The 12,367-nt window shown below is 42.6% G+C and overlaps 1 protein-coding gene across 1 annotated transcript in view; it reads right to left on the bottom strand.

The window, feature by feature from the left end:
- The window catches only part of LOC135522175 (atrial natriuretic peptide receptor 1-like), a 56,764-nt gene extending 45,254 nt beyond the window's left edge, over positions 1-11,510 (bottom strand). Inside the window, exons 1-2 of the mRNA XM_064948209.1 lie at positions 10,546-11,510; positions 8,729-9,543 (exon numbers count right to left, since the gene is read on the bottom strand). Of these exons, the coding sequence (XP_064804281.1) occupies positions 8,729-9,494 (766 nt within the window). The 5' untranslated portion in view covers positions 9,495-9,543; positions 10,546-11,510. The remainder of the gene's footprint in view (positions 1-8,728; positions 9,544-10,545) is intronic.
- Between the last annotated feature and the right edge of the window lie 857 nt (positions 11,511-12,367).

Here is a 12,367-nt window from a genome sequence, read left to right as displayed (position 1 = left end):
TAGAGAAGTCTGTAGATTTGTCCCCAGCATGGAATTACCAGCTACAATCCACTGTCTAGTTTAGAGCTGTGCTCTCTTATCTAAACACTTACAAAAAAGGGTTCCAAAAGGGTTCTTTGGCCGTCCCCGTAGGATAACCTTTTCTTGGTTCCATATAGAAACCTTTCTGGATTCAAAAATATTCTACCTGGAACCAAAAGGGTTCTTCAAAAGGTTATTCTATGGGGACAACAGAAGAACTGTCATGACTTCCGCCGAAGTCGGTGTCTCTCCTTGTTCGGGCGGCGCTCGGCGTCGCCGGTCTACTCGCCATCGCCAATCCACTTCTCTTTTTCCTTTGGTTTGGTCTTTGTTTTCACACACCTGTTTTCCATTTCACAATAATTTGTTCCTGTATTTAAACCCTCTGTTTCCCCCATGGTGTTGTGCGGGATTATTACATGTTCAGTTAGGCTTATTTTGATGGCTGTTTTTTTTGACGGGTGCTGTGTTCACCCGTGCGTTACCGTTTTGGTCAAGTGTAATTGTTACCTTGTGCCTTGTTGAGTAAAGTACGTTGCTCACTCAGTCTGCTCTCCTGCGCCTGACTTCGTGCACCAGCTACACTCACCATCTGACAAGAACCCTTTTAGGTTCTAGATAGCACCTTTTTTTCTAAGAGTGAAAATCCAACATAATACAGAAAACATCCAATTATACAATGTCTAACTATAAAAAGCTTTGTTAAATGTTAAATTGGCATAGGAGTGTGTTCAAAGCAGAACCATTACGGCAGAAGCAGCCTCCGTCCTTCCCGGGACTCCAGACTCCACCTGTGATGAACAGCAGGCCTAAACTCACCAAGATAACTAAACGTGTGTGTTGACTCATCTGTGTGTATTCATGCAAACCAACAAATCTAAAACCAACCAAAACCATCATCACTACGATCTCCCCCAGGCTCTAAGGCAAACTATAGGCCTACTACATGTCTGGCTCCCCTCCTTCTCCTTGCCTCTCCAGGATTCCAGAATATACATTTTTAACTGGAGCCAGATGGATGGGGCCGGGGGGGCTAAAGGGGAGAAAAGGGAAAGGCAAGGCCTTGTGGGTAGTTAGGTTCAGCATGGCCACCTTCTGCCTCGGCAACCATAGCGTTAGGAGGAGGTGAAATGGAAGCTCCAGGGTCTTGCGTCACCCCTTTTGGGAAGTCCAAGCTATGGGGTGAAGGAGTCATGTCGAGGCAAGGGTGATGTCAACAATCCTCTTAACACTGTGTTAACAAGCTCAACTGCCAAAACTCTCTCGCTCATCAACACTTTCTGCAAAGATCTGCCACCATGAAAGGTAATTGAAAAATCCCACCCTCCCTTTCACAGGTAGTGTGATGTTCTTGGAACTGTGTATAGACATTTCAAATCAAATCAAAGTTTATTTGTCACGTGCGCTGAATACAACAGGTGTAGATAATACAACAGGTGCACATAATTTTGCTACTCGCATACTGTACTCTCACTAACCTATAGAAGTTATGTAATCACTGGGCATGTGGGTGTGTGTAGTGAAAAGGAAAATAACCTTTCTTTGATTCAGCTTTCTTTGGATGTGATTATCTTTACTGTATGGCTTTGACAGAAGATAGAGTTTCTCATCAATAAGATTAATGTGACTGATACTGAACCACCCGTGGAGCTACACCGTCCTTGATTAAAACAGCCTGTTCCAAAATATAACTGATATGTATACCAAGGTGGGGGTGAGGAGAGCAAAGAGAAGGGCAAGATAGAGGTGTGGCAGAGAGGGGGTGGAAAGGGGAGAGCTGTGTCCACAAATATATTTGCTAATATCAAATGAAAAGTCACTTTCACACTTTTTCTATGTCACCTCAGAAACTCTAAATTCAGGTCAGGACTGTGTTGATAAACACCCCACTCACATGATTCCATGGCTTGTGTAACCAAACGAGAATCTTTCATGATACCAGATATTGTGCAAAAAGGTTACAACATTGATAAATGTATGGTTGTGTTCTGTCCAACCATTTCAGCAAAGTAGATAAAAAATTCAGACTTTGCCAAATGTTTTTGGCTGTTGCTCTTTTTTAGCGTAGTCAATTGGGTTGGTTGATAATGATGGCACACACACACACACACACACACACACACACACACACACACACACACACACACACACACAATGTGGGGAAGATTACTACTCCAGATGTTAAAAACAGCTAACCAAACAGAGCTGTCCTGAAATAAACTGTGCTCCTTCCACACACAGCATTCATTTATTGATTAGTCTATGTAGGCCAACCTCCTCAGAGGAGAACTACTCCTACTGGAGCGTATGTGAAATGGCGTTCAATTAGTGATGTCATGTGCTCTGAAACTTTGAAGTAGTTGTTTCGCTTGCCCTGCAAGGGCCCACGGGTTTGTGGAGCAATAGGTAACAATGCCTCCTGGGTGACAGTTTTCGATGTGTTCATAGGGTCCCTGGTTTGAGCCCAGGTTGGGGTAAGGAGATGGACGGAAGCAACACTGTTACACTACCATCACAGAGACAGAGCTTTGTTACTCCCAGAAACACAATTTCTGACAGGAAACAACATTAACAAGCCTACTCCCTAAGTTTGTTTTACTCACTGCTTTAGCACACTCTGCTAACCCGGATGTCTTAGCCGTGTCTGAATCCTTGCTTTAGGAAAACCACCAAAAACCCTGAAATCTCCATCGCTAACTATAACATTTTTGTCCAAGACAGAACTGCCAAAGGGGGTGGTGTTGCAATCGACTGCAAAGATAGTAATACAGAACTCTGCATGCTATCTAAGTCTGTACCCAAACAATTTGAGCTTCTACCTCTAAAAATTCACCTTTCCAGAAACAAGACCTCCCTCTGCCCCCAGCTGTGCCCTCGATACCATATGTGAATTGATTGCCCCCCATCTATCTTCTGAGCTCGTACTACTAGGTGACCTAAACTGGGACATGCTTAACCCCCGGCCATCCTACAATCCAAGCTTGATGCCCTCAATCTCACACAAATTATCAATGAACCTACCAGGTACAACTCCAAATCCGTAAACACGGGCACCCTCATAGATGTCATCCTAACTAAGTCACCCTCCAAATACACCTCTGCTGTTTTCAATCAAAGATCTCAGCGATCACTACCTCATTGCCCGCATCCATAATGGGTCTGCAACCAAACAACCACCCCTCATCACTGTCAAACGCTCCCTAAAACACTTCTGCGAGCAGGCCTTTCTAATTGACCTGGCCTGGGTATCCTGGAATGACATTGACCTCATCCCGTCAGTAGATGATGCCTGGCTATTTAAAAGTGCCTTCCTCACCATCGTAAATAAGCATGCCCCATTCAAAAAATGTAGAACTAGGAATAGATATAGTCCTTGGTTCACTCCAGACCTGTCTGCCCTTGACCAGCACAAAAACATCCTGATGCATTAGCATTGATCAGCCCCCGTGATATGCAACTTTTCAGGTAATATGGAACAAATATACACAGGAAGTTAGGAAAGCTAAGGCTAGCTTTTTCAAACAGAAATTTGCATCCTGTAGTACCAACTCAAAAAAGTTCTGGGACACTGTAAAGTCCTCCCAGCTGCCCACTACTCTGAGGCTAGAAAACACTGTCACCACTGATAAATCCACTATAATTGAGAATTTCAATAAGCATTTCTCTACGGCTGGCCATGCTTTCCACCTGGCTACCCCTAAACCGGCCAACTGCCCGGCACCCTCCACAGCAACCCGCCAAAGCCCCCACCATTTCTCCTTTACAACATCATAACCACCATCGACAAGAGACATTACTGTGCAGCCGTATTCATCAACCTGGCCAAGGCTTCAGACTCTGTCAATCACCACATTCTTATTGGAAGACTCAACAGCCTTGGTTTCTCAAATGATTACCTCGCCTGGTTTACCAACTACTTACTGTATCTGATAGAGTTCAGTGTGTCAATTCGGAGGGCCTGTTGTCCGGACCTCTGGCAGTCTATGGGGGTGCCACAGGGTTCAATCCTCGGGCCAACTCTCTTCTCAGTATACATCAATGATGTTGCTCTTGCTGGTGGTGATTCTCTGATACACCTCTACGCAGACGACACCATTCTGTATACTTCTGGACACTGTGTTAACTAACCTCCAGACGAGCTTCAATGCCATACAACTCTCCTTCCATGGCCTCCAACTGCTCTTAAACGCAAGTAAAACTAAATGCATGCTATTCAAACGATCACTGCCCACACCTGCTCGCCCGTCGCGCATCACTACTCTGGACGGCTCTGACTTAGAATACATGGACAACTACAAATACCTAGGTGTTTGGTTAGTCTGGAAGGAGAGTTTACAGTCAAACCCACTGTCTACAAGTCTCTGCTAGGTAAAGCCCCACCTTATCTCAGCTCACTGGTCACCATAGTAGCACCCACTCGTAGCACGCGCTCCAGCAGGTATATCTCTTTGGTCACCCGCAAAGCCAATTCCTCCTTTGGTCGTCTTTCCTTCCAGTTCTCTGCTACCAATGACTGGAACGAACGGCAAAAATCTCTGAAGCTGGAGACTCATATCTCCCTCACTAGCTTTATTAAGCACCAGCTGTCAGAGCAGCTCACAGATCACTGCTCCTGTACATAGCCCATCTGTAAACAGCCCGTCTATCTACCTACCTTATCCCCATACTGTATTTATTTATTTATCTTGCTCCTTTGCACCCCAGTATCTCTACTTGCACATTCATCTTCTGCACAACTACCATTCCAGTGTTTTAATTGCTATATTGTAATTACTTCGCCACCATGACCTATTTATTGCCTTAACTCCCTTATCTTACCTCATTTGCACTCACTGTATATAGACTCTTTGTTTTCTTTTGTTCTACTGTATTATTGACTATGTGTAACTCTGGGTTGTTGTATGTGTCGAATTGCTATGCTTTATCTTGGCCAGGTCGCAGTTGCAAATGAGAACTTGTTCTCAACTAGCCTACCTGGTGAAATACCATGTTCATTTTAAGGAATTAACACCAAAATAATTTAAAAGAAGTGCAGTCGACTGTGCAAATCCACTCATAAAATATGCATGACCAGTGGACTGGGGGAAATCCTTCACAATATTCAACTCTTCCTTTCTGTATAAGATTATCTCATAAAAACATAATGATAAATTATTATATTGGTTGTTATGGTTATAATTATTGCATCTGATAAATGCTGTGCTCATGAAAGGACTCTTGGGGGAAACAAATGGCTGATTTTCTGTTGTTGTTGTTGACTAAATCTTTTTGACATTTCAGAAAATGGCCCCTTATTAAATTTCACACACCATGTACACCCACCCAGTCCACTGGGCTTAGCTCTTCCACAAGATATATGATGAGTTACCAACATTGAGTTATTTAAACCCCTAAACTTGATCAATATTCAATACACCACCATCTCCATCCTGCTCCCTGCAGTGCAGCAGTGGTGGGTTGGTAAGGATCCTATTTTGAAAGGAGCTGGAAGAGGGGGTCAAAGTGCTCAATCAACTAAAGGGCATTTGTAGTGTTCCTATAAAATCTGTTTTATTTCTTGACTAATTCTATTGAGTGTTTCCCAAATTTATTTTTCTCAGTTTTGTTTTCCCTATTTTTAGGTTTTCGCTCTCAAAATCTGTTTTTTTATTATACAAAATCAACAAAACTGGATGTTCTAAGTCAAGGATGGGCAACTTTGATAGGGCTCTGGGGGCCACAAAAATCTGAACTCATCATGAGGGGCCACAGGTTGCTCACGGATCTGCACACCCACATCCATGCTTAACAATTATAGATAGCTGGCAGCTAAACTAATTTAGCAATCTAAAATAATTTGAGCTGACATGAGCTAATTGACTGACTATCAGTGACTGACAAAACAAGAGAAAAACGGCTGATCCACAACCATATTTAGAAATTGCACCTTGTATATTCTAGTATTTTAACTCAAGTAAATTGAGACCTCGACTGAGTTCAAAAACATATATACACTTTTTTGATATGAGAGACCACACTTTCTGTCTTTTTCTCCTGGATTATTGTTAAGGCCCCTGAAGCAAGAATGAAACCAGTCCAAAACAATCCAAGCCATGTTATTTTTCATTAAAAGGGGCAATTGAGAGAAGCAACTGTTGGTGAGACAATGAATGTACCCAAACAACAGACTGAGGTCCTTGCAGCACGTAAACCGTCTCTGGCGTCATTTCCTCATCATAATTGTGTGAGTATTTATTTATTGGTCCCTGGGGATGGCGGCAGGGGGTGGTGAGGTGGGGGGACATATTGTGAAAGGCTTCCTCTCGCTTGATGAGTGCTGAGGAAAAGGTCACATTACTGCTGGTGAGTGTGACAGATGTGTGTCTATGTGTTACGGTGGGCTGGGTAGGTTGTTACATTATCTTTTCGCACCACACACACATTATTTTTTTTTGCACATTGAGCACTCCTGCCCCTCACTCTCTCCAACCATAGCATGAGATGAGTGTTGGTGTTGTTGTGGTATTACTTGTCTCTGAGCTGTGAAGAGTTTCCACACGCGGAGAAAAGCAATGCATGAAATATGAATATAAAGCAGGTCTGTCTGATCCTCAAACCATCTGCTGTTCTGAAACAAACAGACAACCACCACAACAACATGGAAATTAGCTGCTGATTGTGTGCTCTGACAGAACAGAGTTACAATCAGGAAGTATTCTTGTACTCTCATATACTGTGTAGGCTAACCCAAATGTTCCACTTGCTACTTTAAGACTTAGTCTTTTCTTCTTTGAGTCAGTCATATTTCCACTATAACTCTTCCATGGGTATTCTTCTAAATGGAGTTGTACAAATGTCTGTTTCAAGCATAGGAGATTTTCTGATAAATACCGTGGGAGTTTAGTTTATTTTGATTCCTAACTGGGCCATGGCGGAGGTTATATTCAGGAAACGGCCTTTTTACTCAGATATTAATTAGATTTTACACTGGTCCCAATCTAATGAACCATTGCATCCCCTATGATGGCTTTTTCCCAGGCAGGTGTATGAGCAATAAAAAAAACATGTCTACGAAGGTCTTTGGGTTAAACATTTCCTGACTGTTAATGCCAAACAGACACTTTAAAGTGGCAATCAGTAGTTAAAACAATAAAGTCATGTAACCACTCTCAAATTCATAGACAGAGCTATGGATGCAAGGACTGACCATCCATGATATCAAAATAATAGATTTAAGCATGTTTTGAGGCTATATAGTTTATATTTACTTTGCTTATATATGAGGAATTTATAATTTGTATTCTTCAAGTATCAATGAGTACATATAATTCATTTATAAGTTCAAACATGGATGTAGCAACTGCAGATTGTCCCTTTAACCTAAATACATAAAACAACTCATATATTCTGCGCACACAGGTCAACTGCACTCCATCAAAATGCATGGCTTTACAATTAGCTCTGTCTGATCCCATGTCCTTTTTCAAATTAGTGTGGCCATTCTACCAGATCTCAGTCAGACAACCTTAACTAAAAGCCCTAATCAATCACACCCAGTTGACTGTGAATTTGAAATAAACCAAAGACAACAGTATTCTGGTGCTCCATAAAGTACACATTTATGTAACCAAAACAACAAAAGTTCACTGTGAAAACAAAAAGAAACATGTTAAGTCACACATGCTTTCTTGTTGAACAGAAATTCCAGGACATGGATTACCAGTTTTTGAACAAATCCCTAATTTGACTAAGTCCATAATTTGCTCACCTCTGGTTAAATATGATGAACTGCAGACCAACAAAAAGCAAAGGGCCAGGGTAATTAGCCCAATGACGGAGTCTGTTTAGCAGGAAATACCTACAGATCTGATATGTTGACTGCAGCTCCCTTATAAGGTCGGACAGCTCTTGACCTCTGTTAATAAATGTCTTCTCTGGAGACGTTTTTATACCCGTGTGGGAACGGGAGAGGGAAGCTCATAGAGAACCAATCGAGAGGCTTATCTGTCTATTTGTTGACTCACTTGACTTTGCAAAAAAAGTGATAGATTGGAGTAGCAATGAATTATATTTGCTTTGTACAGTACTCACTGTGCCCATTTCCTCAAAGGCAGCAGAAGGGTAAACTGAACCAAAATACAGATTTTTTTTTTTTTATATATATATGTATTTTTTAATATATATTTATTTTTTCATTCGGTGGACAAAATTTGAGGGGTCCATTAAACTGCTGCAACATCTAAGGACGCCGATCTTATTATCTCTGTCTGTCCTGAGGACAGGCCATTTGCAGCAGTGAGTTTTCTGATCTGCACAGCATCGATTGAGCTCATAATTCTTGCTCAGGCTGCCGGCGCATTCATCAAAAGCTAATATCCACGCTTAACAAGCCATGCTGCTACGAATCATTCAGAGGGCAAGAGACAACAAATATCATAGGTAATAGGTGAGACACACACGCAATCGTAAATGTGAAAACAAGCACATACAGCTTAGCTATTTTTGTACAGCTGTGTCAACAAATTCAAAATAATCTATGTCATGAGGGCTTCGGCTGAATAAATAACATGCTCCAAGAAGGTTCTTTTTAGGCTGTTCTTAGGCTGACAAGCCTAACCATAATGAAAGAAGATCCACTGTGCCAACCCACTGAACATTAACGAATTTGCTCTCACAATATGTAGAATACAAAGCTGTGAATAATGTGTAGTGAACGTAGGGGACTCACCTCGGCCATCTTGCTTGATGTTGTGAAGCAGGTCAGAGTAGTTGACTGGTCCAGTGTTCTCCTCAAACACCAGGTCCACCGAGGTGATGTTGTTCAAGTGCAGCTCTGTGTAGAGGCCCTCCACAGCGAAGTAGCACGGCCGGTCATCCTTCTTGTTATCACTGAACATGAGCAGCACCTGCTCCTTCCACTCAAAGTGCTTGCAGATATGGAGGCCGAACTTGCCCAGCTTTTTGTGCGTGGGGCCCGTGTTGGTGATAGACGGGTACATGTTGATGCCGTTGAAGCCCACGGCTGGAGCGCCCGCCGTTACCATGGGGATGTCCCAGTGGGTGGTGAAGAGGCCCACTGGGGAGGAGGTGTAGACGCAGCCCGGCCCAATGAAAGCCCAAGGGTCGTGGGCGAACTTGAGGTCAACAGCCATGAGTGGGGCGATGGACTCAGAGCAGATGCCTTCTTCGTTCTCACTGTTCTCAAACACGTAACCCAGGTGGTGGCCGCGGAGGAGTGCTGGGTCAGCGTTGATGGTGTTGATGGCTCGGTCCAGAGCCGGACCCACACGGGGCCAGGCCCAGGGGTAGGCAGTGTTTCTCTGTGGTAGGATAATGGCCAGCGTGATGTTCCCGTGCTGCCGATGGTCCCGGTGCTCTCTGGGGCGTCGGTGTGAATCCCGGTGCCGGGAGGACATGCCAGACTGGACCCACTGGAGACAGGCACCCAGCAGCAGAAGAAGAACCAGCAACAGTTTTACTCCCTCCATCCTCATCCTGATAGGCTGCTGAATAATGTCCTTGTGAATTATTTATCCTGTAGAGCTAAAGAGGGAGACATAGGGAAACATTTGTACACACACACAGACACACACACACAGTTTGGAGTCTCTGCATATCTGTTCAACTCTGTTCAAAGAGCTGTTTTGCTTCGTCACAACTGAATTCCCTCAAACTATTTTTCTTCATGTCACGTTTGAGTGGCCTTTGCACTACCATGTTATAGAACATCTGTGAGAGGGTGACTCCCTTATACCAGACTGGATTTACTGAGTTACTGGGCAGTTCTGATCCCTCAAATCAGATATATACTCAGGAGTTGAGAATATAAACGGAATAATTAACCATGCATCAAAGAATGTCAACATGTGTGACAAAATACTTGTCACATCTTCCTTTAGTAAGTTAGAGTGAAGGTGAACTTTCTTAGACAATTACATGGTTGTTAATTGCCTCTATCAAACTGGTAGACCCTTGAGCTTGCACCTGACAGGATATGCATTGATTTAACTGTTAAACTGCACTCGTTGAGATTTGTTTAGAATCAAAGCCTGGTACACCACCAAATAACGAAACAATTTACCAATAATCGAAGTTGCCTTGCATGCCATTTTCACATGCATGTAGGCTAGATAGAACAGTGTTCAATCTGAGGGCAATTACTTTGATTCATTTGAAGCTATAGGCTACATCTTGTTTATAAAGTATTTTATCAAAAACAATTGAGTAATAGGGCGCATAGGGTTATGATAAACTGATGTCTGAAATCAGATAAAGTTTTTTTCTAGGAGATAACACATATTTAAAACTACTAAATGTATACATAGCAAAACCTAAAACGTTATAAGGACTGTATGCCTGGTTTTGTAAAGCTATTAGCTTTATATTAAGCCTAAATATTTGTTCTCACATCATAGCCTACACTCAAAAGTCATTTTGGAAAACGTGGTGCACTATCTGGCTGTAGCCGATATAATTTAACATGGATTCAAATTTGTTGCGGCTACAAAAACATATTTGACATCTGCCTAAATACAATACAATTACCTTAAATTGCGTTTTCTCCCTCCATGTCAAACGGTGGTTTATTACGACGTCTTGGCACGTGTGACTGTCAGTGACTGAGGTGAATATCAGCTGCGAGGCTCGAGTTGTGTGGGCAAAGGTACTGATGGGCATGCGAAACCCGCGAAAAGGCAACGCGTGGTTCACGAAAGCCGGGGATATCGACCAAAAAAAACGTCAATTATGTTTTTCCTTTTAGTTGCGCCCAAAGAAATAAGAAACAAATCAAATTGGAAAATCAACAGAATGAATGTACAGCCACAGTCAGTCATTTGAGAGGTACTAGCTCCCACCTCTTATTACCAAAGAAAACAGACTGGACAAAGTTGACGTTGGCTTTCCCGATTCAATTATTGTAGGCTAAGCCATGACAGTCAGTTATTTGCTCTGTCAGACAAAGTAGCCTATCTCTGCAGAAAATGTGCCTGTTGTTTCATAGTTGTAGCATGAGAAGATGTAACCTTTTGCCTGAATTAGAAAATAGCCCAAGGAAAGGCTAGCAAAGTACCAGCATTGCTCAGCACCTTTAGCTGTGTTGTAGGTTTCCAACTCAGGGAAGCTGATTCTATGCCTGCGTGGGTCAGCTGTTGAACTCCTGGGTCAGGAAATCCCACCGCATCAGGTAGAGAAAGCAAGATGACAAAAGTAGTGTGCCGTCACACACCAGGAAAATCCTCTATAGCCACGGGTCAAAGAAACACGCGCACACACACTCTGCTTCCCTTCGTCTGGTCTGAGGGTGTGTTCGCTTCCTCACACAGCTGTAGATCCCTGTGTTTGTGACCCCCAATTGTTTGTGTGTGTATGTCTGGTTTCATGACAGTATTCCTTGTACTCTGTCTGTCTATTTCAGTGTTGCGCTGGATAGCCTGAGGCAGCCTTGGCCAGTCCGAGTAGAGACTGACTGCCTGACGCTGGAACAGTGTGTCTGTGCTTGTATGAAAGTGTGTGTGTTCATCTCGTGGCGCGGTCTTACTCCGGCACAGGGATAGGCTTTCGTTTCCACTGGAGGGAGGGGGAGGAGAGAGATAATGCGAGAGAGGAGGAGTGGATCTATTATACAAATATTTCGATTCAATTAGCTTTATTGGCATGACGCAACAATGTACATATTGCCAATGCCATACAAATATTTCTTATCAAGCAATTAGCACAGTGGTAAATAATTCTACCACAGAGCATCTGTATTTAAAAGCATGTCCAACAGTCTATGTTGAAATTATACCAGTTGTTGAGTGCATGCATCTTTCTCATAAAATATCAGGTTACCTAATGTATATCAGCTTACACACACAGTGCGTTTACATGCACAGTAATAATTATAGATTAAACTGATTATGGCAGTAGGCAGATTATGCAATAATCGTGTAAAAAACATACTCTGTTTATCTTCATCGGCGTAAAGTCAAAATCGAAGTAAGCATACGCCAACTAAAACACCAGCAATCTTTCGAATTATGCAGATCTAAACACCGGCGTTCCAGCTGTGCATTTGATCTGTGGATGTGCTAGCACTAGTTTAGAGAGCCTACCTCTTTGAAGTGAGTTCCGAACAACTGAATGTATACGTTTAGTAGTTTTAACAAACAAACTTTATATGTCCGAACTCAGAATCAAATATGCATCCCAAAAATACCACAGTCGCTGTTGTAGAACGTTTATTTTGATTGCCGATTTTCTGCGTTTATCAGAGTGCCATCAAGCCTGATTTCAGATGTGTCCATGTAAACAGGATTATTATGGATAATCGTTCTTCTTGCAATACATATAGGTTAACTAACATAACATTTTAGTCGAACTGTTA

The sequence above is a fragment of the Oncorhynchus masou genome, chromosome 30 (assembly GCF_036934945.1).
Source record: "Oncorhynchus masou masou isolate Uvic2021 chromosome 30, UVic_Omas_1.1, whole genome shotgun sequence".
NCBI lineage: Eukaryota > Metazoa > Chordata > Actinopteri > Salmoniformes > Salmonidae > Oncorhynchus > Oncorhynchus masou.
Note: the sequence above shows the minus strand (reverse complement) of the source record. Positions and strands in the feature narration are given on the sequence as shown.